This window comes from Ovis canadensis, chromosome 8, assembly GCF_042477335.2.
Source record: "Ovis canadensis isolate MfBH-ARS-UI-01 breed Bighorn chromosome 8, ARS-UI_OviCan_v2, whole genome shotgun sequence".
Taxonomy (NCBI): domain Eukaryota; kingdom Metazoa; phylum Chordata; class Mammalia; order Artiodactyla; family Bovidae; genus Ovis; species Ovis canadensis.
The window spans coordinates 83,754,883-83,780,890 of record NC_091252.1 but is presented as its reverse complement, the minus strand read 5'-3'; the positions used below and the strand labels follow the sequence as shown (position 1 = coordinate 83,780,890).

General features: G+C 41.6%; 1 protein-coding gene and 1 pseudogene across 2 annotated transcripts in view; both read right to left on the bottom strand.

Annotated features, from left to right (window-relative positions):
* SASH1 (SAM and SH3 domain containing 1) overlaps positions 1-26,008 on the bottom strand; it is a 261,529-nt gene that overhangs the window by 54,240 nt on the left and 181,281 nt on the right. For both annotated transcript variants that reach the window (XM_069598656.1, XM_069598655.1), the window contains exons 5-8: positions 23,113-23,153; positions 20,670-20,756; positions 18,183-18,295; positions 8,723-8,824 (exon numbers count right to left, since the gene is read on the bottom strand). In XM_069598656.1, the coding sequence (XP_069454757.1) occupies positions 8,723-8,824; positions 18,183-18,295; positions 20,670-20,756; positions 23,113-23,153 (343 nt within the window). The remainder of the gene's footprint in view (positions 1-8,722; positions 8,825-18,182; positions 18,296-20,669; positions 20,757-23,112; positions 23,154-26,008) is intronic.
* Positions 13,576-16,691, bottom strand: LOC138445152 (lanosterol 14-alpha demethylase pseudogene; annotated as a pseudogene).

The window sequence follows — 26,008 nt, the reverse complement described above, 5'->3', positions numbered from 1 at the left end:
ACGTACAAAAATAAACTTTTACGGGAACTCAAGCATTTCAAGAATGCCAGCAAATGGAAAGGCACAAGATTGTCACACAAAGTAATAGGAGCTGGCATTCACTGGGTGTTTATTTGGTGCCATTTAATACTTGAGACACCCGTGTCGGGTAGATATACTTGGCTCGGGTTTGGAGGCACAAAGAGATGAAAAAACTTGCAGAGCTAATAGGTGGCAGAGCTGGGATCTGAACCCAAAGGCTGACTCACGTCTGTGAGCTTAACCAGCCCCCTCGCCTGCCCACGCTGGGCTAATGCCTGGCCTTCCCCAGGCCAGAGCCTCCTTCCTGCCTAACTCTGTTTAAAGATGATGATCTTAAGGGCTCACAGCAAACACATGGCTCAAACTTTGGCCCTTCTCCCAGGGAGAAGGCTGGGGATAGAGGGTGGTGTGGAATAAATGACAAGAAGTCATCTAAGCCGTGGTTCTTGGTCAGCTTACGTCCAATGAGAACAAAGCTCACATTTCTCACAGAGTTTGTTACACGTCATTTCAACAGACTGATTTTATCTCTGGTCTCACCATAAACTACAGGTCTACAGAATCATTATTTCTGCTCTTCTAAAGAGAATTTTAATATGTCTCTATTGTACTATCATTTCAGTTGCAAAATCACTTCTGTTAAAACTGAGGAATATTTCTTCTTCCCACCTAGCCAAATAAAAAGGAAATTTATAGAAGGTATCCATAAAAGTCTGAATAGTTATCTCAAGACCTCAAGTATGCATTAAAAGACCAGAATCAATAAAAGCTATTTAGCAAGATTTAGAAAAGTGTTAATATTTTTGTGGGGGGCGGGCACAGTGTAACACAGCATGGCATAAACATGCTGTCCCAAGGCTACAGGGTACAAAAGCCCTCTGGCAAATTAAGGCTAGGTCAAACTTTTCTTCTTTCTCCTGGTCAAATCAGAAGTCAAACAAGTTGAGTAAAGCTCTTCTGTTCAAGAAATAAAGATCCAAAGTGGACATCCAACCATCCTGTATTTAAGCCTAGCAAGTATAAGCGTCAAAGTTACAATAAGCAGAACCATTTTCTAGCCACAAATCAAAACTTAACTGCCAATTAGAATCCTTTCAAGCTAAAATCCATAAAGTTATAAAAAAACAAATCCTCTAGGAAAAGAGACGAAAAGAAAAAATATTAATACCATTAAAAGCAAACAATAACAACTAACATTTAGAAATGTAAGTTATTTTTATGCTTGGAATCTATTATTTCAAAGTAGGTAGGTTTAGTCACTAAATCGTGTTCAACTCTTGTGACCCCATAGACTGTAGCCTGCCAGGCTCCTCTGTCCATGAGATTTCCCAGGCAAAAATACTGGAGCGGGTTGCCATTTCCTTCTCCAGGGGATCTTCCCAACCCAGGGACTGAACCAGGGTCTCCTGCATTGCAGACAGATTCTTTACCAACTGAACCACCATAACTTAAGAGCAAAATGACAGTAGAAAGAAGGCCAAACGTTTTCATAAAGGTACGTTTACTGGACCTATAATGCCAACTCTAAAACTAGGTCTGTTTGAATCTTCACAGTTTATGCTTTCAATAAATATTTACTCAAAGTGAGCAAAAATATGAAAATCGTATTCTTTAAAAACATTGGTACTATCTATAGGTGGGAGACAATCCTATAAACTCATCACGAATTGACATTAAAAAAAGGTCTTCTTTGGGAATCGGATTTCCCCAAACAACAAATCTATTAACACTAGCTTCTATTTTCTTTTGATACCTTTGTAACATAAAAACAAAACTAAAATTTCTGATAAATTTTAACTTGTGGACTTCATCTAGAAGTTCACTCTCATACAAGAAACATATTCAAAATAAGAACCATTTTCATTTTATCAGTTATACTTCAGAATTTTGTTATTTAGCCCTCTTTTAAAAAATCTGGTTCCACCCAGAGTCTTAGAGTCTAAAAGGAGCACCTTGGATTTATAGAAGCCTCTTGGACAAGCAGAAGCATCATTCTGCCCATGGAGAGACACCCCAAGAGCATGACCTCTGTTCTCTGACTGCATTCTGTATTAAGTGATTAAACTGCATTCTGTATTAAGTGGCCCTTTTCTTTGACCATAACAGAAATTAAGGCATTTGCCCCTAAGAACCACTAAAAAAGTTAACTTTGCGGAATGTTCTCCTAGCTTTCAGTACATTATTTTTTAGAAAGTTCTAGACTAGACTAAAGCTAGCTACCTCTTCATGCATAACAACAGACCTGAATGTTCTGGCTGGAAGACAATGGCTGTCATTGAGGCAGGTGAAATGACGCTGAAAAATCTCAGTAAAAGCCATCTAGGGGTGAGAGCCAAGTTTATGGTTTATAATTTTAGAAAGCTCCCAAAAGATTTAACAATTTTGTATCAGGCCAACACTATGGGGATATTTTAGTTGTGACCTTGAAAGTCCTTAATGAAGGAAACACTTAAAATAGTGCTTTGTAAAAAGTGAAAGAAATGACCACTTGATGTTGTGTCTCCGTTACCCGAGATCTGGACACAGTTCAGCCACATGGCTCCCCAGGTTCCGGGCAAAGCTATACTCAGAAATGGAATGAAAGGCTACGCGGAGATGCACATAAGGACGTAAGGTATTATTATAACACCACAGCGATAACATAGCTCTCTCCTTGCACAATATTTCCCAACTCTAAATTCCCCCAAATGTAAAATGTTATCAATTATGAAACGATGGCTTGCTTTATAAAATAACTCACTTCACAAAACATTTCACCAGAATTGCTTCATCCTCATAAGGAACTCCAACTTCAAAAAGATAATTCCAAGTTTTTCCGGAACACAGTTTATATGAAGTAAAACAATTAAACAAGGACTAAAATAGATGCTTGCAATGGACTGTAAGAGCTCTGTGCTTTATTCTCCTTGCTGGTGCTTTAATATTTCTGTATACATTGTATTTTTTAAAATAAGCTGAATAGCATCATAATCAAATAATTGACAATTAGAAATCTTTTTGAAAAGAGGTTTCACTGCAAGAATTTCAGGCACAGAACACCAACTCTTAGCTACCAATTTTGTAAAAACAAACACTATGATTTACTAAAATGTATGCCTTGAGTAAAAAACTTGAAATCCCAGAAAGACAGAGAGCACAAATTCCTTTAAACATTTTCTTAATCAGAAGGCAAACTGAACCTCAACGCAGAAAGCTGAAAGCTTAAAATGAGAACTCTTACAACCTTCCTCCTGCAGGAGGTAAAGGAAAACACAAGTTACTAAAATAAAATGAAAAATACTAAAATACACATTCAGATGTTTAACAAGGGATCCCGTTAAGTTCTCAACCAGAAACTCTTTCTAAAAACTCTGACACTCACAACAGAAGTTTGTTATTAATGAATAACAGCAGAGAACAGATTCCCCTCTGGCAAAGAGAAAGCTATTTTTCACTTCCCCTGGTAACTATCTTTAGTACTTTATACTCTTGGAAACCAAGAATGTACATATGGCTTTATTGTGAAACAACATGCAATTATCGACTGCCAGTTCTGGGGGTGGGGGAACCTATGAATCAACGCAAATGAAATCTTAAAGCACGACAGGCATCAATATAGGCATTGAGGTCTGGTGACAAAGACCTTATGATCTCTGAGACTTTCATGGCCTGGGCATTCCTGACTAGGGCCAGCGAGCTATTTACATCTCAGTATAAGACCCGGCCCTTGCACAAAAGATAATCAAAGCCCTGAACCCAAGGCGGTTGGAATAGTACACAGTGGGAATTATCTGAAATTAATTACTCACTATCAGGCAGATGGAACATCAGTGAGAAGCAGTATTTTGGATGGAGTTTCTTGCAGAGTCTCCAGGGAAACACAAGACAGACGAAAGTCAGGGTAAGAGGGGTGAGTGTCACACACGTCGGGATTACCATCAAGTACAAGCAAACGTCGGTGCCAGTGGTGGTTGGGTACAGACAGTAATGAACGGTGTCACTGAACATGGGTGTGGGTTGTTCACACAGGGACAGCTAGCAAGGTACGTGGAGTAGACAGCCTTTCTTCAGAAAACTCTCTCCACTGCTGAATAGACTGTCTTCATTCACCAACATCTTTCAGTAACAGAGGCCAGCCATTCTTTTTTTTTGTTCGTTTTTGGCCATGCCACAGGGCATGGGGGAATCTTAGGTCCCTGACCAGGGATGGAACGTGTGACTCCTGCATTGGGAGCCTTAAGTCTCAACCACTGGACCGCCAGGAACATCCCAGGACTGTAAGTCATTCTAGAGCTTCTGGGAAATTGTGCTGAAAGCGGAGGGAGCATATGGTATCGTTGGCCCTCTGTCCAACTGGGAAAGGCTGAGCATATTTTTGAGCCGTCTATGAAGAAACAGTTTGCTGAGGAAATGATAACTAAGTGTGTGCATGAATCTCTGGGAGCAGGAGTGAGGGGGTTTTAACTTCTGCATCCCAGGGGAAACACTACGGGGGCAGAGTCTCCCCTTTCACCTTTGCAACCTGAATACCTAGCACAAAGTCTGGCACATAGCAAGTGCTCCACAGATATCACTGAAATGAACAAACAAATGCACTAGAGAGTACCCATTTAAGAAGTACCCATTTCATTCTGACAGCTGATATCAAGGTGATGGTTGTGATTTACCCTCTGAAAAGGGCTCAACAAACCAATACTTAATATAATGCTTCCTCAGCAACTTGTTTTATAGTAACTTTTTCCTAAATGAGACAAGCCTCTCTCCTTGCCATCTAACTATGTGAGGTTCTACCACTGACCTGTTTCTCTGAATGGATAAAGTCTTATATCCTCTCCCTTGATGCAGATGCTAGTAATCAGGACAGTATCCAGTGAGACGGACACTAAAGGACCCACTATGGATGAATGGGGCTTTGTGTTCTCTCTCCTCCGAGTCGGGTCTGAATCACAGAGTCCTGAGTTATGGTATTTATTTATTCTTCATGATTCTTTGGATTCATGATTTACATTTATATTATGTTAGTCTTTAGAACTAGAGGATAAGAGACCCCCCAAAATGCACTGAAAACCATAGATATGTTCCTTTGATGACCTCATAGTCCTAGGACATGCTGCTGGCTAGCATATGACACATTTATTATTATAAATGGTAAAGTCTCAGAACCTTGCACACAACACCATACCACGCAGTGTTTTCAAATGAATAACCCTGTGGGCCTTTTGTTTGTCTATTTGTTTGTTTTAGCTGCAATGGAATCTGGTGCTTGATTTAGGAAATCAGGGACAAGAAGACAGTGGGAGGGTTATATTTACTACAGATATGCCATGATTTGTTACTTAAATGCAAAGAAAGTATAAAGACTGAGTCTGGAGTTGGAAGACATAAAACATACTCTTAAAAGCAGTCAAGAAGAATGACCACTCAAATACAAGCTTGTGCACTAAATATTTCTCAAATAGGCTATAGGAGCTGAACACTGTGCTAGGCATGCTTTTCTTGCTCAAGGAGCTCATAATTTCAACCTCAAGGAGGTTGATATACAATTAATTCAGATACTCCAGGACACCTGTTAGGTTTTGTGTTGCAAGCTAATTTAACAAAGTGCAGAACAGAAAGCTATGAAAATATACTTGAGGATGCTAAAGTTTCAGAAGAGGTGGCAGTTGGACATCACCCTGAAGGAGGCATAGATTTTTATCCGGAAAATATGGAGGGAGACCTTTTAGGAAATGCACAAATTAAAGCAGAGAGCATGAAAATACAAGTTATGATCAGTAATGCATGCAGGCTCCAGTGTGGATGGAGTGGAGGCTGTTAGGGCAAAGGATGAAAGACGGGAGTAGAGAAATTGATTAAAGCCAGATCACATAGGGTCTTGAGTCTGCCAAAAATTTTGAAATTTATCTTATAAAACTGGAAAACCTTCAGCCTTTTGTGCATGCATGCAAGCTCAGTCACTCAGTTGTGTCCGACTTTTTGTGACTCGGTGGACTGTAGCCTGCCAGGCTCCTCTGTCCATGGAATTTTTCAGGCAAAAATACTGGAATGGGTTGCCACTTCCTCCTCCAGGGGTTCTTCCCGACCCAGGGATCGCATCCATGTCTCCCGTTGGCAGGCAGATTCTTTACCATTGCACCACCTGGGAAGCTCCTCAGCTTTTTGTGAAACATAGGAATGTAAGAAAAGGCGTATATTTTGGAAAGATGACTGGCTGTATGGAGCATTAACGAGAAGAAACAAGAGACTGAAAACATGGAGGCAGAGTTGTTTCCAAAATTTAAGGAAGAAATGTGCTAATAAACAAAATCATTGTGTAACAGATGAAAAAAAGCGAACTCCCTTCATTTTCATGTCATGAAGTTTGATGACTACACCATGAAATGTCTATCTGAAACTCTGGAACTCGAATTCCTATGATCTTGGTGGAACTCTTGGGAAGTACTGTTTTGGTCATTTTAAAATGAATAATAAAAGGCATCAAAACTGGAAGAGAAGAAATGAAATTGCCTCTGTTCTTGGGTGACATGGTCTTACATGTAGAAAACACTAGATTATACACATGTACACACACATTCTATTGGAGATAATAATGAAATTCCACAAAGTCGCAGAGTACAAAATTAATGTATGAAAGTCAGTTCCATCTTTACATACTGATAATAAACATTTTGAAAAGGAAATTAATGTTATCATATGTAAAAATAACAATAAGAATAAAATACTTAAATTTAACCAAGGAGGCAAGACTTTAATACTGAAAACCACAAAACAATGCTGAAAGACCAATAAGATGTAAATAAATGGAAGGATAGCCTGTTTCATGGATTGGAAGACTTCATATTGTTAAGATGACAATACTACCCAAATTGATCTACAAATCCAATGCAATCCCTATCAAAATCTCATGGTTCTTTTTGCAGAAATAGAAAAATCCAGCCTAAAACTCTTATGGAATCTCAAGGGATTTTAATATCTAAAACAGTCTGAAAAAGAGCCAAGTTGGAAGGCTTACATATCCCAATTTCAAACCTTTCTATAAAGCTACATTAATCAAAAAGGACAGACATATGAACCAATGAATAAAATAAGAGAACTGAGAAATAAACCCTTGCATATATGGTCAATTAATTTTCAAAAAAGGTACTAAAACCATTCAATGAAGAAAGGACAGTCTTTTCAACAAACGGTTCTGGGAAAACAGGAATCTAGCCACAAAACAATGACGTTGGATGCATATGTTCTATCATATACCAACAATAACTTAAAATGGGTCATAGACCTAAACTTAAGAGCTAAAACTGTAAACTCTTAAAAGAAAATACAGGAGGAGGGAGGTGGGAGGGGGATTCAGGATGGGGAACACGTGTACGCCCATGGTGGATTCACGTTGATGTATGGCAAAACCAATACTATATTGTAAAGTAACTAGCCTCCAATTAAAATAAATAAATTTAAATTAAAAAAATACAGGAGAAAATCTTCACCACAACTATTTGGCAATGATTTCTTGGATATGATACTAAAAGCAAATGCAAATTAGATTTCAAAATTTAAAACTTTGATACCTCAAAGGACGTTATCAGGAGAGTAAAAAGGTGGGACTTCCCTGGTGGTCTGCATGAGTTATGTCCCTGGTCAGGGAACTACGATCCCACATGCCACAAGGCATGGCCAACAAAAAAGAGTGAAAAGGCAATTCATATAATGGGAAAGAATATTTACAAGTCATGTACCATATACGGGATTAATATTCAGAATATATAAAGAACTCTTACAACTCAACCAATAGAACAAAAACACAATTAAAGAATGGGCAAATAACTTGGTAAACACTTCTATAAAGAATATATTAAAATGGTCAAGCACATAAAAAAGGATGCTTAAACATTAGAGAAACCAAATCTTAGACCCTAGAGAAATCAAATCTAAACCACAATGAGACATCATTCTATACTCATTCGGAATGGCTAGGCAGGGGAATCAAAAGTGTTAGTGAGGAAGCAGAGAAATTAGAACTTCCATGTAGCTGTCAAGAACGTGAAATGGTTTAGCTGCTGCGGAAAACTGAACAGCATCGCCTCAAAAAGTTAAACAGAGAAATTAAACAAAAATGGTATCCATGTGCAGTGGAATATTGTTCATCCATAGAAAGGAATGAAGTTCTGGTACAGCTGTAATAGGGATGAGTCTAGAAAACATGGGGCTAAGTGAAATAATAAACCAGACACAGAGGACACTGATTGTATGAGTTCACTTCTATAGGCACTTTATAAGTACCTAGGCTAGTCATATTCATAGAGACAGGAAGTAAAATGGGGTTGCCAGGAGTTTGGAGAAGGTGGAGCGAGAATGGAGTTATTGTTTAAGGGTTATGGAATATCTGTGTTGGATAATGAAAAAGTTCAGGAAGTGGGTTGAGGAGATGGTTGTACAGCAAAGTGTATGTATCTAGTGCTACTGAATTGAACATTTAAAATGCTTATAATGGTAACTTTTAAGTTGTACTTGACCATAATAAAGCAACCAAACTAACCAGCATGAACAGTACTATTCCAACTGCAGATTATCAGGGAAAGAAAAGAATAACACCTCAGAAGAGATGCCTCTTTTCAGATCCAGGTGGGAGGTGGTAATTGCAAAAAGAAGCCCAAAGGCTGAAATGGTGGAGGCTGTCCCTTTTTAGTAGAACCGGTTAAGATGCTCAAAGAGACAGTAAACTTACATTGCAGTTTGATGAGCCATCAAATGTTGGGTAAGAACCGTCTGGCCAGTCGGCAGGGTCCAAGGCAGTGGACTGCCGGTGCTGGGCCTCGTACTCCTTGAGCTGCAACAAGAGAAAACGGAAGACTGAAACGGAAATAACAGCCCAGACTGTCTACCAAGCAGCAGAAAGAATACTCTGGGCACCATCTTCACACCACTGTTGGTGACCAAATGCCAGCCAAAGACAAAAGTCCCCAAACAGAAAGAAGATACAAGCCCTGTCTTGAAGGTTTGCATCTAAATCAAACCAAGAGACACAATGGACTCCTTGTATTCTGTATTCCAAAAAGAACCTTGATTTTCCTTCTCCAACACCCTCCAACATCAAGACTCATCTTTCTCAGTTTAATTGGAAGTCTGATAACAGAAATTGTCTGTAGTCTGGCCTCTGGATTACCTCTCCTTGCAGAACACACAAGGTGTAGACTTGGGATATTTTAGTAAAACAGAGGTGGAAGCCAGAAAGTGATTTTTAAAAACTGCTTTCTTGTCCTGACTGCCTCGAATTCAGTTCCATGTTATCATCTAATAAATGTTATAGGATTTATTTGGGATTCTCTGGATGAGAGAACAATATATTTTGAATATGTTCAGAGACATTTAATGTTTGACAAATGAAGTATTACAGAAAATTAACCAATGTAACCTAGCAGAAGTAGATGAATGTGCTTTCTGAATGGCAATGTGAGAAGTTCCAGGTACTTGCCTAAAAACAGGTAGAAATTTAGCTATCTGCATGATACAATTAAGTTGTCGCTGCATTAAAATTCTGTTATAAAGCAGTTTTTAGATACAAATTTAGGACGTTGATAAAATCACGGTCCATGAATCAAGACACCAAAAAACGGAAACAATATGACCTAACAGCCCAGGAGATGATATCAGGACTGTCCTTTACCACTGGAGCTATGTGGATGTAGCAAAGCCATTCTACTAGAAAAAAGGCAAGCTTCCAAAGCCTTATTTCCACTTTGAAATTTTTCTCTGTGCACACTTGTGACAGGAAATGGACTGGGTAAGGCAGACAATATTAACAAGTAAGGGTTCCCAAATAGCTTAACCTCCCTGTGCTTCAGTTCCTTCACATGGAAAACGTGATGACAATAAACTGTCTCACAGGACTGCTATTAGAAAAAGTAAGATAACACAGCAAGCTTAACACACTGCACCCTTTGCAACAGACTTACGATGGTATTATCGAACTTCCCTGGTGACTCAGATGGGAAAGAATCCTCTGCCAATGCTGGAGATGTGGGTTCAATCCCTGGGTTGGGAAGATCTCCTGGAGAATGGAATGGCTAGCCATTCCAGGATTCTTGCCTGGAAAATTCCGTGGACAGAGGAACTTGGCAGACTACAGTCCATGGGGCCACAAAGAGTCAGACACAACTAAGTGACTAACATACACACTTTATTATCACCCTTGTGGTTTCAGGTAAAAGAGAGCTCAAAGTTCACATCAATTCTAGACATCTGAACTTCTGCTTATTCAGGCACTTAATATTATTTTAATCTTTGTAGTATATTAGGGGGATTGATATGCTCTAATCTCTGTAATACACTTAAGTGACGTACTAGCATGCTCTTCCTTTCCAGAAGTGCATTATTCTTCCTGTATGAGCAAAACAGCTGCCTTCTGAAAAGGGGGATTATCATCTGCTTTTCAGGGTCCCTGCCGTACTTTACTCAAATTAGCCCCAAGTTCCCTGAGGCACTAAATAAGCAGTTCATCTTTAGGAAAACAAAACGAAGTCCTCCCCAGTTAATCATAAGCAGACAACATTTTTCTTTTGCTATCTGTCCATTTCCATCATTTATCTTGAAGCCTAAGAGTACATGTGCTTCTTCTTTCTTAAAAAAAAAAAAAAATTCATTTGTTGGTTTCATGGCTTGTGGGATCTTAGTTCCCCAATCAGGGATTGAACTCAGGCCCTTGGCAGTGAGTGCGTAGAGTCATAACTACTGGACCACCAAGGAATTTCCCATGTGCTTCTGATAAACATTCAGATTTGTGCTCTATCTAAATTTACCTTGATTTTTAACTTCCTAACTTAAAAAAAAAACAACAACAACAAGATCTTTAACATTTTACAATGAAAAAAGCCTGGCTATTATTTACCTAGTTACTCTTTTATAATCCACTCTGCTCCAAAGACAATTGATGATGTTCATTTGAGAAACGTGTGTATTTTAAAGCAAAGTTATGGAGCTTTACTTTAATTCTGGGAGTTTTTAAATAATGGCATTTTAAAGTGTGTGTGTGAGCATGTGTGTTGGTGTCTGTCTGTCCATCTGTCTATCTCAGGAGGAACTCTACCTTCACATCCCTTTTTCCCAAGTCTCGTAGTTTTCTCATACTTGAAGTCTATGACATGATGCTTAGAGGGATGGCCATCTTATCCTACTGTAAAGACTTTCATGGTGAGCAATTCTAAAATGTTCCCAATTCTACGAGTGCTTATTATAAAGAACATTTATATTTAATCCAAGTTTCCTCCAGCTGCAATCTTCATTCATTTCCTTTTATTCTCTCATCAGTAGAGACGAAAACAAAACTCTCTTCAGTACATCCTAAAGATGGACTTTTAATAATCCTTCATATACTTGAAGACAGTGAATAAGTTCTTTGCTGCTTCTTTTCTGAGATAAATCCTTTCCAATTTCAGCCCACGAGACCTATTTTTTAAAAAACCCTCAATCACTTGTTGCTCTCCTATGGCCTCTCTTCATGAGCCTTTAGCTGCCCACATTCCTATGATTGATGTGCAAGAGCTGCTACAAGGAAATGATTCAATAATATATGTGGGTTCTCAGCTCATAATCTCATGCTCTGGTATACCAGATGCCCAGACTCCCTTTTAAAAAAGAAAAAGAAAAACACCTGTTCTCCAATTTCCCAGTTACCATAGATATGGACTCAGGCATATACCCTTCTCAGGAGAACTATCCATGGTCAACGGTTTGAAGGAACTGTTCAGTTAAAAAAAATTACAAAAATCGTTAAGTTAAGCTGCTGTCTTTTTAAATCACATACTGTTTACACAGAGTTAATTCATAAACTTCATTCTCTTTAAATGCTTTTGCAACTTACAGTGGTGTTTCACATATTAGTTCTTTGCAGCCTTTTTCATTTTTATCTTTGTATTGATAACTGGCAGAGAAGACAATGGCACCCCACTCCAGTACTCTTGCCTGGAAAATCCCATGGATGGAGGAGCCTGGTGGGCTGCAGTCCATGGGGTCACTAAGAGTTGGACACGACTAAGCGACTTCACTTCCACTTTTCACTTTTATGCATTGGAGAAGGAAATGGCAACTCACTCCAGTGTCCTTGCCTGGAGAATCCCAGGGACAGGGGAGCCTGGTGGGCTGCCGTCTCTGGGGTCACACAGAGTTGGACACGACTGAAGCGACTTAGCAGCATTGATAACTGGGTTTTTGGGAAAGTGAATCATGGACATATTCTTCACAGAGGGTAAATACTCATCAATCAGATCAAATCCATATAAACAAAGCACCGTGGGCCAAATTGTATTCATTTGAACATAGGTAAAATTTTCCCCAATATGGTGCTAGTGGTAAAGTTTCCTGCCAGTGCAGAAGACTAAGAGACATGGGTTCAACCCCTGGCTGGGGAAGATCCCCTGGAGGAGTGCATGACAAGCCACTCCAGTAATCTTACCTGGAGAATCGCATGGACAGAGGAGCCTGGCAGACTACTGGTCCATGGGGTCACAAAGAGTCGGACAAGACTGAGTGACTAACACTTTCACTTTAAAAGTTGCCCCGATACAGGAACACTGGGTGATACACCCAGCCCAGATGAGAGAAAACCTTCTCTCCTGATGCTGGGCTGTCCTGTCACAACTAACGTCTAGACATTCTACCTAGGGGTCTGTTTTTGCCCCTAACCTTCAATTACTTACTTAAATTCATTAACATTACAAAAATACAGTGCACAACAACAATTACATCAAGCAACAAATCGGAACACAACTTATTAGATTCCTCCTGACAAATCAGAGAAAAATCACACCTTCTTAGTAAGTCAAGACCAACCCTAGAAATTCCTCACAGGGGGCCACATCCCCATCTTGCACACACAGTCTCAGAACTGAATTCCTTGAACTGTAACTAGGCTGTGCAATATTATCTAAAGAGTGGTAAAATGATCACAGTACCTTAATTATACTGCGCATTTAACTGTGTCTGAATAGCAGCATGCAGACTTATGATAAAAATAATCTGAATCTTTGAAATATATATCAAAGTACACTAGTGTTTAAGGAACTCTGAACTGTGCTCCATGTGCCCCAAGGGCTGTGCAAGTCAGTGCCCTGAATACCACAGATATTTACTAGCTAGATTATATGAACTTTTAAGGGGTGTAACTTTAGAAAATTCAAATACAAAAAATGAATTGGAGGAGCTAATTATTAACGTTATTTTCCAAGTTCCTCCTTAGCTACGGTGAATGTGAAAACACATAAAAATTTTTAAATGCAAATAGTTTAACCTCTTGCAGAATGTCTTACGAATCAGACAACTCTCTGAAACAGATTATAATAATTCTTTAGTAACAGAAAAGCATTAAATACCTATGGGTCTTTTAGTCTCTGACTGACAGTGGAAGAGACACATGTATGACGTCAAGAAAGACCATTCTTACCATGGCCATTTTAGGAGGTCTAACTTTTTTTTTCATCTTCATTTTTATTTATTTGGCTGCATAGAGTCCCAGTTGTGGCACGTGGGAACCAGTTCCCTGACCAGGGATCGAACCCAGCACCCCTGCATCAGGAGCACAGAGTCTTAGCCACTGGACCACCAGGAAATTCCCAGAGGTCTAACTCTTGATGTTTCTTTTATACAGTGATCAAATAAACTTAGACCCTTGAGCTGATCATAAGCTAAAGGAGGCAGATCCTTGGTTTTTCTTGCTTTGTCTCTGGCTGAAAGGAAGCCCATCCAGATGCTAGTAGCCAAGAATGCATCTTGCCTTGCCAAGAGCCGGCCAACAAGGTCCCCTGCTATTTCATCAACTGTCAAAGGACACCCACCTTTGTGTGTAAAATCTAATAAAGTTTGGAGTAAGTTATCAATTTTTTCTTTAATCTGTTTCTGGATTGCCTTATAGAAAACATTCTTGATGTCTTGATGGGCTCTGTCCTATAGGCAAAGGCAGCCAGCCTGGCAACAGCCAGGCTCCAGGGCTAAAACCTCCATCCACATCCACACAGCTGTGCCACCTTTTCATGGAGTTGACTCCTGGTTTGACTCCATGCAAACAATGGCTAGCTGATAAAGGTATCAGCTAAAAAAGAGCATCTAATTTTTTTTCCTCCCCAACTTTGAAACTATTCTTTTGTTTCCTTTTCAATTATAGAAACGTGCCTCTTCAAGTCGACCATGTTAACTTTTGACTGTGTTAACTAAGTTGATGCTTTAAACATTTTCTTCTGCTCCAAGAAAACTGAGTTTGATGCATCCTATGCAACTCTCTTTGGCATTGCCTCTCTTCGGGATTGGAATGAAAGCTGACCTTTCCCAGTCCTGTGGCCACTGCTGAGTTTTCCAAATTTGCTGGCATATTGAGTGCAGCACTTTCACAGCATCATCTTTCAGGATATGAAACAGCTCAACTGGAATTCCATCACCTCCACTAGCCTTGTTCGTAGTGATACTTTCTAAGGCCCATTTGACTTCACATTCCAGGATGTCTGGCTCTAGATGAGTGATCACACCATCATGATTATCTTGGTCATGAAGATCTTTTTTGCATAGTTCTTCTGTGTATTCTTGCCACCTCTTCTTAGTATCTTCTGCTTCTGTTAGGTCCATACCATTTCTGTCCTTTATCGAGCCCATCTTTGCATGAAATGTTCCCTTGGTGCCTCTAGTTTTCTTGAAGAGATCCCTAGTCTTTCCCATTCTGTTGTTTTCCTCTATTTCTTTGCATTGATTGCTGAGGAAGGCTTTCTTATCTCTCCTTGCTATTCTTTGGAACTCTGCATTCAGATGCTTGTATCTTTCCTTTTCTCCTTTGCTTTTCACTTCTCTTCTTTACACAGCTATTTGTAAGGCCTCCTCAGACAGCCATTTTTCTTTTTTGCATTTCTTTTCCGTGGGGATGGTCTTGATCCCTGTCTCCTGTACAATGTCACAAACCTCCGTCCATAGTTCGTCAGGCACTCTATCTATCAGATCTAGTCCCTTAAATCTATTTCTCACTTCCACTGTATAATCATAAGGGATTTGATTTAGGTCATACCTGAATGGTCTAGTGGTTTTCTCTACTTTCTTCAAATTAAGTCTGAATTTGGCAATAAGGAGCTCATGATCTGAGCCACAGTCAGCTCCTGGTCTTGTTTTTGTTGACTGTATAGAGCTTCTCCATTTGGCTACAAAGAATATAATCAATCTGATTTCAGTGTTGACCATCTGGTGATGTCAGCAATGTGTGAACCATGAACTTCCAGATGTTCAAGCTGGTTTTAGAAAAGGCAGAAGAACCAAAGATCAAATTGCCAACATCCGCTGGATCATCGAGAAAGCAAGAGAGTTCCAGAAAAACATCTATTTCTGCTTTATTGACTATGTCAAAGCCTTTGACTGTGTGGATCACAATAAACTGTGGAAAATTCTGAAAGAGATGGGAATACCAGACCACCTGACCTGCCTCTTGAGAATCCTATATGCAGGTCAGGAAGCAACAGTTAGAACTGGAACAGACTGGTTCCAAATAGGAAAACGAGTAGGACAAGGCTGTATATTGTCACCCTGCTTATTTAACTTATATGCAGAGTACATCATGAGAAACGCTGGGTTGGAAGAAGCACAAGCTGGAATCAAGATTGCTGAGAGAAATATCAATCCCTCAGATATGCAGATGACACCACCCTTATGGCAGAAAGGGAAGAGGAACTGAAAAGCCTCTTGATGAAAGTGAAAGAGGAGAGTGAAAAAGTTGGCTTAAAACTCAACATTCAGAAAACGAAGATCATGGCATCTGGTCCCATCACTTCATGGGAAATAGATGGGGATACAGTGGAAACAGTGTCAGACTTTATTTTGGGGGGCTCCAAAATCACTGGCAGATGGTGACTGCAGCCATGAAATTAAAAGACGCTTACTCCTTGGAAGAAAAGTTATGACCAACCTAGATAGCAAAGGTCCGTCTAGTCAAGGCTATGGTTTTTCCTGTGGTCATGTATGGATGTGAGAGTTGGACTGTGAAGAAGGCTGAGCGCCGAAGAATTGAGGCTTTTGAACTGTGGTGTTGGAAAAGACTCTTGAGAGTCCCTTGGACTGCAAGGAGATCTAACCAGTCCATTCTGAGGTAGATCAGCCCTGGGATTTCTTTGGAATGAATGATGCTGAAGCTGAAACTCCAGTACTTTGGCCACCTCATGGGAAGAGTTGACTCATTGGAAAAGACTCTGATGCTGGGAGAGATTGGGGGCTGGAGGAGGGATTGGGGGCAGGAGGAGAAGGGGACGACAGAGGATGAGATGGCTGGATAGCATCACCGACTTGATGGATGTGAGTCTGAGTGAACTCCGGGAGATGGTGATGGACAGGGAGGCCTGGCGTGCTGCAACTCATGGGGTCGCGAAGAGTCGGACACGACTGAGCATCTGAACTGAACTGAACTGATGCAACTCTCTTGCCAAACACAGATGCTGTCAGGATGAATGCAGACAGCTTCTGCATTCAGAGGTTCCGTTTTATGATTACAGTAGCCATGTAACAGCATCACTCCCCAGACAGTAAGTACACATCTTGCCCATCATGGTACAATTAATATAGGTGTGTGTTTCTCACATGCATTTTCCAGGAATTCAACTGGACTTTTTCCAAGTGCTATGACACGCTCAAGGAATGGTACTGGAGAGAAGATGTATGGTGGACGTATTGCCCCAGCTAGGTTGGGTGGCTAAAGGTGGGGTGGGGCAGTGGGAGACCAGACTGAAGGTGAAGGGCAGGCGAAGGTGATCAGCAGCATGGACAGGATGTCACTTGTCCCCTTCTTCATCATTTCCCCAGCACACCTTCAGCCCACCAGGGATGCTAGAGGTTGAGATCACCCCTGCTCCTCTTCAATAGAGTGAAAGAAGCTGGCAGGTGGGCATCTGGTAGTAATCTTAGACCTCAGGTCTGCTACGACAGGTCCCACCTCCCACTGCCCTCAAGCGTTTTTTTCCCCCAGCATTGTCTCAGCAACATATTAAAGGTTTTTTTAAATTACTGATGTGTACAGTTGGGTATTCTATAAATTTAGTTGGGTTTTCCTGATGGTTCAGCAGTAAAAAATCTGCCTGCCAATGCACGCAACCCAGGTTCCAATCCTGGGTCAGGAAGATTTTCTGGAGAGGGAAATGGCAACTCACTCCAGTATTCTTGCCTGGAGAATCCCACGAACAGAGGAGCCTGGCAGACTACAGTCCATGGGGTCACAAGAGTTGGACACGACTTAACTGACTAAACCACCTCTCAGTATGTTTGTCACTATTTCAAGGTTTCATACCTTCAAGATTCTGTTTAATGGTAAAGTCATACCTCATTCAATGATTCCTTAGTGACTTGAAATTCTAAATCTGCCTACTTTATGACTTGTCTACCGTATGAACCAAGTATTCAAAGTAAAAGTCAAGAATTAATCAGTCAGTTAGTTGGGCAACAAAGTGGGAAATCTCTTAGGAATTGCTATCTTGATATTATCAGTGCTATTTCAGTGTCCTAAAGGCTTCTTTTAATGCCTAATTTAACTCAGAGCAAAATAAATAAATAAATAAATAAACAAACACAATAAACTATAATTTATATCTACTTACAAATGAAAGCAAGCAAAAGTTTAAGGTTTACAGATAAAGCTTGCCTTTTTATTCAAAGCTTAATTTATTGAAGGCTTCTTTTAGAACTAGTGTTTATAATTGTTGCATTTAACTTTTCCTTGGTGTTTATTGAGTAATCTATCATTATCAGTCTGTCCATTTACCCTTTGATGCCCCTGTCCTAGTCTCTTTGAGCTGCTATAACCAATCACCATAGACAGGGTGGCTTATAAACAACAGAAATTTCTCATAGTTTTGGAGGCTGGGAAGCCCAAGATCAAGGAGGTGGCAGATTTAGTGTCTGATGATGCCTAACTTCCTGGTTCACAGACAGCATGTGTCGTCACACAGGGGAAGGGGGTAAAGGAGCTCCCTGTGGCCTCTTTTATAAGCTCACTAATCCCATTCATAAGGGCTCCACTCTGAAGAGCTAATTACCTTCCAAAGGTCTCATCTCCAAATTAGGACTTAACATATAAATCTGGGGGGGTGGGGGGAGGACAAAAACATTTAGTCTATAGCCATCCCTCAACATTTTTCAATGTAAGGTGCTCACAAATGTAAACCAAACATGCGCACTCTTACCCGAGCAAGCGCTTCTTCGATGGTGATCATCTTTTCCTTGACCATCATCATCAACTGAATCCGTTCCTCATCACTCATTGTTATCTCGCTTGCAACGTAACCCACATCTTCTCCTAGAGATCAAAGAAGAAAAACAATAAGAATGAGAAAGATAATAGAAAGATGCCAGCCTTGACTGTGTGTCATCTAGGACTAAGGGATGTGATTCAGGACCCTGTTCTTCATGGAGCCACAGGAGCAGGAATGGGCTGCATTTGGGGAAGCCAGTGAACCCATCTCATTGGAAAACAAGCTCCAAGAACATATGGATGTTACCATGGAAACAAATCCTTCAGAAGGATCAGAGTTTTTGTGACAGAGAGTATAGTGGAGGAGTTTTAGAAGAAGACTAACAGGGAGTCTGGAGTGACCGCTCAGGCAGAGACCCAATTTAAAGATCCAGTTAGAGGGGACAAGCACTCCAGGGCTCCTTCAGCCTCTCTGTGTCCTTCCATTTCAAACATTAACAAGAAGAAAATGTTTGCATGGAAGATGGGAAGAGAATCCTCTTCTAAGACAGAGAACTTGAAGGTCACATGTCTGCCGCAGAAGAAAGCTCACAGCCTGGTAAAAGCCTGTGAAGTGTGTTGGTCACTCAGTCGTGTCCAGCTCCTTGGTTCCCTGTGGACGGTAGCCCACCAAACTCCTCTTTCCATGGAATTCTCCAAGCAAGAATACAGGAGTGGGTAAAAGCCTGTTTTTATAAAACAGTTTGACTGGTGTTCTTCAGGGGACATGCACAAGTAAATATAATCACAGGCGTGAAGTAGTTTCAGTTCATTAGAAGGAAGGTACTCTCTATGCGGATATCTGCAAGTGCCACTGCCATAAATACATTTCCACCCTGTGAGGGGAACTCAACTTCCAGTTTGGAACTGAAGGCAGCCAGAACTGCAGAGGGAAAGAGAATTCCTCGATTAGCATCCTTTGGCAGAGTCTTCCTGAAAAGCGAACATAGCCATCTGCTCTCAATATGAGAGTCACGTTGGCGTAGGTGCCTCTGATCAGCGCGTGGGGAGGTTATGTCAGGTGCAGACGTGCTGTCACATGTAGCTGGAGTTCTTACCCCTCACCTTTCTCCTCCGCCATGTCTTTCCCACATACACATCACCACCATCAGTGTTGTCAGGATGCTGGGCTACGGACTAAATGAGTCTGGCTGCAGACTTGTGGGAATGCATCGCGGTCAGGATGCATTGGAATTTATGTTCCCCTGTGTTTCCTTATCTCATTTCCATTTTGTAATCAATCAGTCCAGAAACACCGCTCAAGTTCCCTTCGCCACTCGGTCCCTTGTGCGAGAAGAGTGATGGTGTGTGCCAGGTGAGGGGAGAGAGAGCCTTGGCGGTGATTCATTTTACTATCTGCAACGCCTCCAGTGGTGGAGGGAGTTGCTTGGGTTTAAAAAGAAATCCACGTGAGCCGATGAACTGTTGGCTTCCTCCCTCCATCTCTCTCTTCTTTCTAAATAAGACTTTGTTAGAATCCGGGGTTTACTTTGAATCTCAAGTGATGCTGGGTGTGTCCCAAAAAGGAGAAACTGGGAATGTTTAAGAATAACCCCCTTAGAGCAAGACGACTTAAATAAGCCCACTGACGACTGCCAAGGAACCCAGGTGTGCCCCCTGGCATACAGGCTGCCCGTGTTTCTTGTTTCCGTGTGTATGAATAACTGTGCATTCTACACAGAGTAGGACCCTGAGATTTCGTGAAAGAAAAGAAGTCGGGCCAGCGGTGAGCAACTAAAAATGCTCATTTAATGATAACCTTATCCAGCCAGACTGGAATCTGGAAGTAGCTTTGTTTCCCCTCCCTGTCTGAATGCTGGAGAAACATAAATTATATAACTGGGCCTCAAAGGGATGACATATTTACTTACTATATAAACAACAACAACAGACACGGCCAAGAGGAGGGCAGGACTCCCTTCACAAAGCAGCCCGGGCAAATTCCCATGATGTCAGCCCATTAGACAGAGTTTCCAGGGGCAACAGCCCCATAACTGTCCCTGCCACAGAAAAGCATCAGAGTTCAGAAGACTGCAAAGGCCCCAAGTGGCAGGGCAGGGGGAGGGTCCAAAACTAACAAATGCTAAGACTTTCTAGACCCTTTTAGGGTCGATCTTGGCCAGGAAAGATCTCCCTGAGGTTGATGTGATTAAGAAAAGGAAAGATTTGGTCTCTGCTGTCAGATCTATGAAAAGAAAGGGCTGTGAACTCTTTCCGTTTTGTTTTCTTTGATTTAAAAAAAAAAAAAAAGGAAAGGAAAAAAGAGAACCCACTGGGATGAAATCTTAAAGTAATGATAGGAATGTCAGAAAAGCTGAACAGTTTATGGGCACAAGCAATGACTTATTCTAACTTACAGCATCCGTTTAGATTAGCAGCCCAAACGTCTTAACATTTTAGAGCTGAAAGGACCTACTGTCCGCCAGCTGTGTTACAGTACCTTTTGAAGTCTGTCTCATTATTCCTTTCTGATTCTTTCGGAAGTTCTGCCAGAAATACTTATTTTTCTTCTTCCAATCTCCCTTTCCTTTAAAAAAAGAAAAAAAAGGCACAAGCAATAAATTCATTAATAACCAAAGTAACCTCTTCCTTACAATTCAAAGCTTGTCAGAATACTTTGATTTCACAAAAAAGACAGTTTTTCTCTTTCAGTTTTGTGAAAAGACTTAGAAATGCCTATAAAGTTGTTTAAAAGAAATGCAAATTTCCTAAGAGCAAGAAATGGTACAATGGAGTTAAGATGAGGAATAAAGAAACATCAAAAAAAAAAAAGTAGCCAAAACACGCATACTTATACTCACTTTGATGTCTGTTTAACCACTGTGTCTAATTCTGCCTTGTCTTGTGGTATAGTTTTCCCCCTTTGGTCTCAGCCACAGTGATTTCAACTGAACCACAAATAGGATGCTTTAAAAAGTGAACTTTGTTTTGTTGTTATTTCTGTTGTTGATCTACCCTCGATTTTTTTTTTTTTTTTTTTGGTTATCCCAGCTTTGTGAAGAGAACAGAATGGTTGGTGTGTGCTGGGCACCCTGCTGAGTCGGGCTGGTTTCACAGGTCTGTGGGGCTGACCCACCCTTTTCCTCTTCGGTGTGGAATTGGTGTGGGTCTAGCTATGACATAGGTGGGGTGTGAGTCCCACCTCTCTGATACCCAGGTTACCTGGTGACCTACCTACAGCTCACCCAGGGCACCATGATGAGAAAAGCAAACTGCCACCCTGCTGTGACATCTCTCAACTCGACACGCACCCCCCCCCCCACACACACACACACCCCTCCTTCTTTCCCAGATGGTTCTGCGTGACTTTGATGTGAAACACAAATTCACTGTCATGGCTAAACACTTTTCCTGTCTGGTCAGCCTGTGATACTCAGGAACACCTAATACCTTTTAAAAAGCAAGAGGAGAGGGGTCAAGTGAAGAAAAGGAAAGAACAGGGTGGCCCTTTATTCTTTAAAAATCAAATGAAGCAGTGGCAGCCCTATCTCTTCTCAGGGATGGGCACACCCGAAGCTGCGGCTTCGTCACCCGTTTGGGATCCGGTTGCCCCGTGGAGTGATGAGCTGTTGGCTCTCACAGTCTAGACTGGTGGTGCCAGGCAGTGTAGCACGAAGCAGACCCGTGGAAACCCCACGCCTGGGGCTCCCGTGCTAAGGGCATCATTTGTCAAAGCAGGATGCCCTTACTACATTCTGACAACCCCCGGGACCACAGGAGGGAAACCAGAGCCCGCTGGCCTGAGGCTGCCTCTGTTCTCAGCATCTGGAAGGCGCCTGCTGCCTTTGGGCTAAACACAACAGCAAGTATCAGCCATGAAAGGTGGCAGCAGAAACGGGATTAGTAATACCTCTCTCTCGGGCAATCTCGGAATAGGACTTTTTTCTTGTAAGCTATGCTTCCCTGATGGCTCAGCTGGTAAATAATTCGCCTGCAGTGCGGGAGACTTGGGTTTCCAGAGAAGGGAACAGCTACCTACTCCAGTATTCTGGTCTGGAGAATTCCATGGACTATATAGCCCATGGGGTCATAAACAGTTGGACACAGCTGAGTCCATTTGGTGGATGAGAAAACCGAGGCTTAAACAAGCGACTTGCCCACGGTCATAACTAGGCAGCTGGTAGAGTCGTGATTCAAATCCAAATCAAGGCCTGACTTCAGCACTTATGCTCCTAATTATGACTAGTTTGCCAGACTTTCTTGGAGCAAAACAGAATAAAATGTGACAAAATTCAGAAAAGTCGATTTTATAACCAAGGAAATAAACCATAGAACACCTAAATTGTGCATAATCTTTCATTCAAAAGTTCCAAATTGAAGGATTTACCCTAAAGACTGGAGAAGGAGATGGCAACCCACTCCAGTGTTCTTGCCTGGGAAATCCCATGGACAGAGGAGCCTGGTGGGCTACAGACCATGGGGTCGCAAAGAGTGGGACCTGACTGAACAACTGAGCACGCACCCTAAAGACATGATCATGGGTAGGCTCAAGGATTTTCAGGGGCAGCAGCACTTCCCTGTGATCGAGAAAAAATTGCAAACAACTTACATGCCCAGCAAAGAAGAGACTGGCTGTCTGAATTATGGCACATTCAACATGACAGATTACTATGCAGACTTTAGAATTTTACTGTAAAAAGTACTCAATCATGTAGGGACATGCTCAGGATACATTCAGTTGTAGAATATGATCCAAATTATGCTTTTTAAAACCCACATAAACACAGAAAATAAGGGGAAAGCTGTCAAAATCTTAAAAATGTTTATTTCTGGATGGAAGGGTTCTTTGTAGGTTTTGTGTGTTCACATATTTATATGGTCTATAAAGCATCAAAAGGAAATAATTCATTAGCAATGGTTAAACCAAGGAAAGTGGTACTGACCTACAGAGCTGTCTTCCGAGTTTGACTTATGGAGAGGATTCCTACAAAAGAAAAACAAGTGTGATTATCAAGGAACCTTACCTTCATGTGAGACCTGAAGACCCTCCTAACTAGTGAGACCCAGCATCAATCAGTTTAGCGGAGCCAGGGAAATTTCTACAGAACATTAACCAACAGCCTTTCCCAGCCATCTGCTGCCTTTCTAGAAACATGCTAATGCGCCACTTGTCAACACTAATTAAAGATTCACTCCAGGGTACGACCTATATTAAATGAAGGGAATGGACTTGACTGGGTGATCATTCTACATGCTAAGTTATTTCCATTAAGAGGTCCTTCAGGGACTTCCTTGGTGGTCCAGTGGTTACGAATCCAATTGCAAGGGAGGGGACGCGGGTTCAATCCCTGGTCAGGGAACTAAGACCCCACATGCGACGGAGCAACTAGGCCCACACCTGAGCACCGCAACTACCGAGTCACAACAAAGATCCCCACCTGCCACAACCGAGACCTCACGAGTCAAATAAATAAATACATAAATACTTTTTTTAAAAAAGTCTTTCATATAAATGGGAAAGAGAAGAACAATGAGAACACAGACCCAGCAGATGGGTAGTAATGAGAAGACAGTCTCAGTACATGAGTAAGAAGTCAGGAGGGTGCAGAGGTTCAAGGACGACAAGCCACAGCAGACTGGAAGCCCCAGGTAGGGGCGGCCAGGATGGAGCTCCTCTGTCCCTTGCTGCCATCTGGCAAGCCTGCTAACTGTCTCACTAGCTCTTCCAAAGTGCAAAGTGAAGGCAAATAACTCAATGTTTTTAAAAACGGGTCCAAGTTCATTAATACATGTCTGGGCATCCGATTTGGCCCATATCCTCCCCTCCCCAGGCTGCCAATGTGTGAACCTGAAATGCGAACTCAGCCCCAGACCAGGTGATTAAACCTTCCTCGAGAAAATACACAGACAGGTGCCAACTTAAAGAAAGAAGGCAGGAGAACTAACGAAAGCTCACACTGTCTTTTTCAAAAGGGGAAGAGCCGAGGTGGAGCAGCATCTTCCACCAGGTGGGTCCAGAGTGAGAGGTAAGCACAGTGTCCCTGAGTTTGCAGAGCAGGAAAGCCAGGAAGAAGGAACTTGCGTCAGAACACAAGCAGGGGAGCTCAGAGGATGTACGCCAGAATCTCCACTGCACCTACATCCACCCAGGGTGGAGCGTGGAGGCGGCATCCGGTGAAACACTCTTTAGTGTGAGAAGGGCGGAGCTCCACGGAAACAGCCAGGAAGAGAAGAATTGTGTTGGCCCCAAAGTTCACCCAAGTTATTCCGCAATATCTTACAGAAGAGCCTGAGTGAACTTTTTGCCCAATGCAGTAACCAGAAAAGAACCTATAGAACTGAAGTTGACCAGACAGGGGCTGGGGTCTTCCTCTCATGCAGAGCCACTTGTGATAAGGCAACTCTCTTTGGAATAACTGCATCGATGCTGGCTGACCGCTGGCCGACATTTGAGAATGGAAGCGACTTCAGAGCCCAAGTCTGCAAGAAAAGTGTTTCTGACGAGCACAAAAGCCAGACTGACTCCTACTGTCCATGAGGGGACAGAGTTAAGAACAAAGAGCAGAAAACAGGGGAAAGGACTCGACTACTGAAGAGCTAGACCTGTAGCTGAGTTTCTCGCCCATATTACCAGGGCACCAGCACAAAAAGAGGTAAGGAAAATCTACCTTTCGACACATTTTGCCAGCTTTAGCTTCCAAAATACACTCTCTTCCTTTTGATCCACACAATAAGTGGAAATACCTAAACAAATATTTACGTGAAAGGCTTGCATGAAACAACCATCTCAAAGTTTCTTTCATTCAGTAAAATGACTCAGTGCTGATGCTACTCCTGTGAGTAAGGTACACGGACAATCGTGATGAAGCGGGGCTCACAATGGAGGGAGGGTGACGAACATGAATAAATACGGACAAAGAAGGAGAAGCAACAGCTGAAGGACGAGGGGGAAGGAGGGGAGAGGGCACGTGGTGGCGGAAGTGAGAAGGACAGGAAGGAGGAGGAAGTGGAGGAGAAGCAGCAGCCACACAGGCAAGCAAAGTGCACAGGGTCACAAAAGGAGAAGCAGGCAAATGCCAGCAGACAGCGGAGTGAAGCATTGGCTAGGTGAGTGGGGATCAAGGCAGGGAAATAGAATTAATGCTGAAGGTTTGAATTCTTAAACTTTGGTGTGGTTTGTTTTTTGTTTTTTTTTTTTAATTTTATTCTGTTGCATTTTAGCTCAGTCTACCTTACAGCAACCGGCCATGGCCAACCAGCACCATCGGCAGGCTTTCTGTAGATGACCTCTGACGGCAAAGGAAGTGGCACACTGAGTTTCAGACTCGCTCTCAGGACTAGGAAAGTCTTGACCTAATGGCTTAGTACCAAATATTTCAACTATCCCTAGCTCTTGATAAACTAGTTAACTATGTAATAAACTAAAAATATGTATATGTCTTTCACTTTTTCTGAAAGAAATGTTTTCATGGGAAAATGGTCTAAAGAAATAGTAGTTTTTTCCAATCCTTTGCTGATTTAGAATAATACGCTTTATTGAGTTGTAAGGAATTTCACCCACTGTTTAATTCAACCCCAGTTTTGCAGGAAACCCTGGTCTCCAGAGGAGGCACAAGGCTCCCTGACTGGTTAGAGGCCAGCCAGGAGCTGTACTGAGGCACTGTTAGCTTGGTTGTCTTTCCAAAATATACTCAAGTCTCCCTACCTGGATATAGTGCATATAAAGTTGTCTCAAAAATTCAAACGTTGATTTCTAATTTTTCAACCCATTTTTCTAAAATTCACATTACAGAAAAGTTATGTTCTCACTATTACATAGTTATCACAGAATAAGTCAAT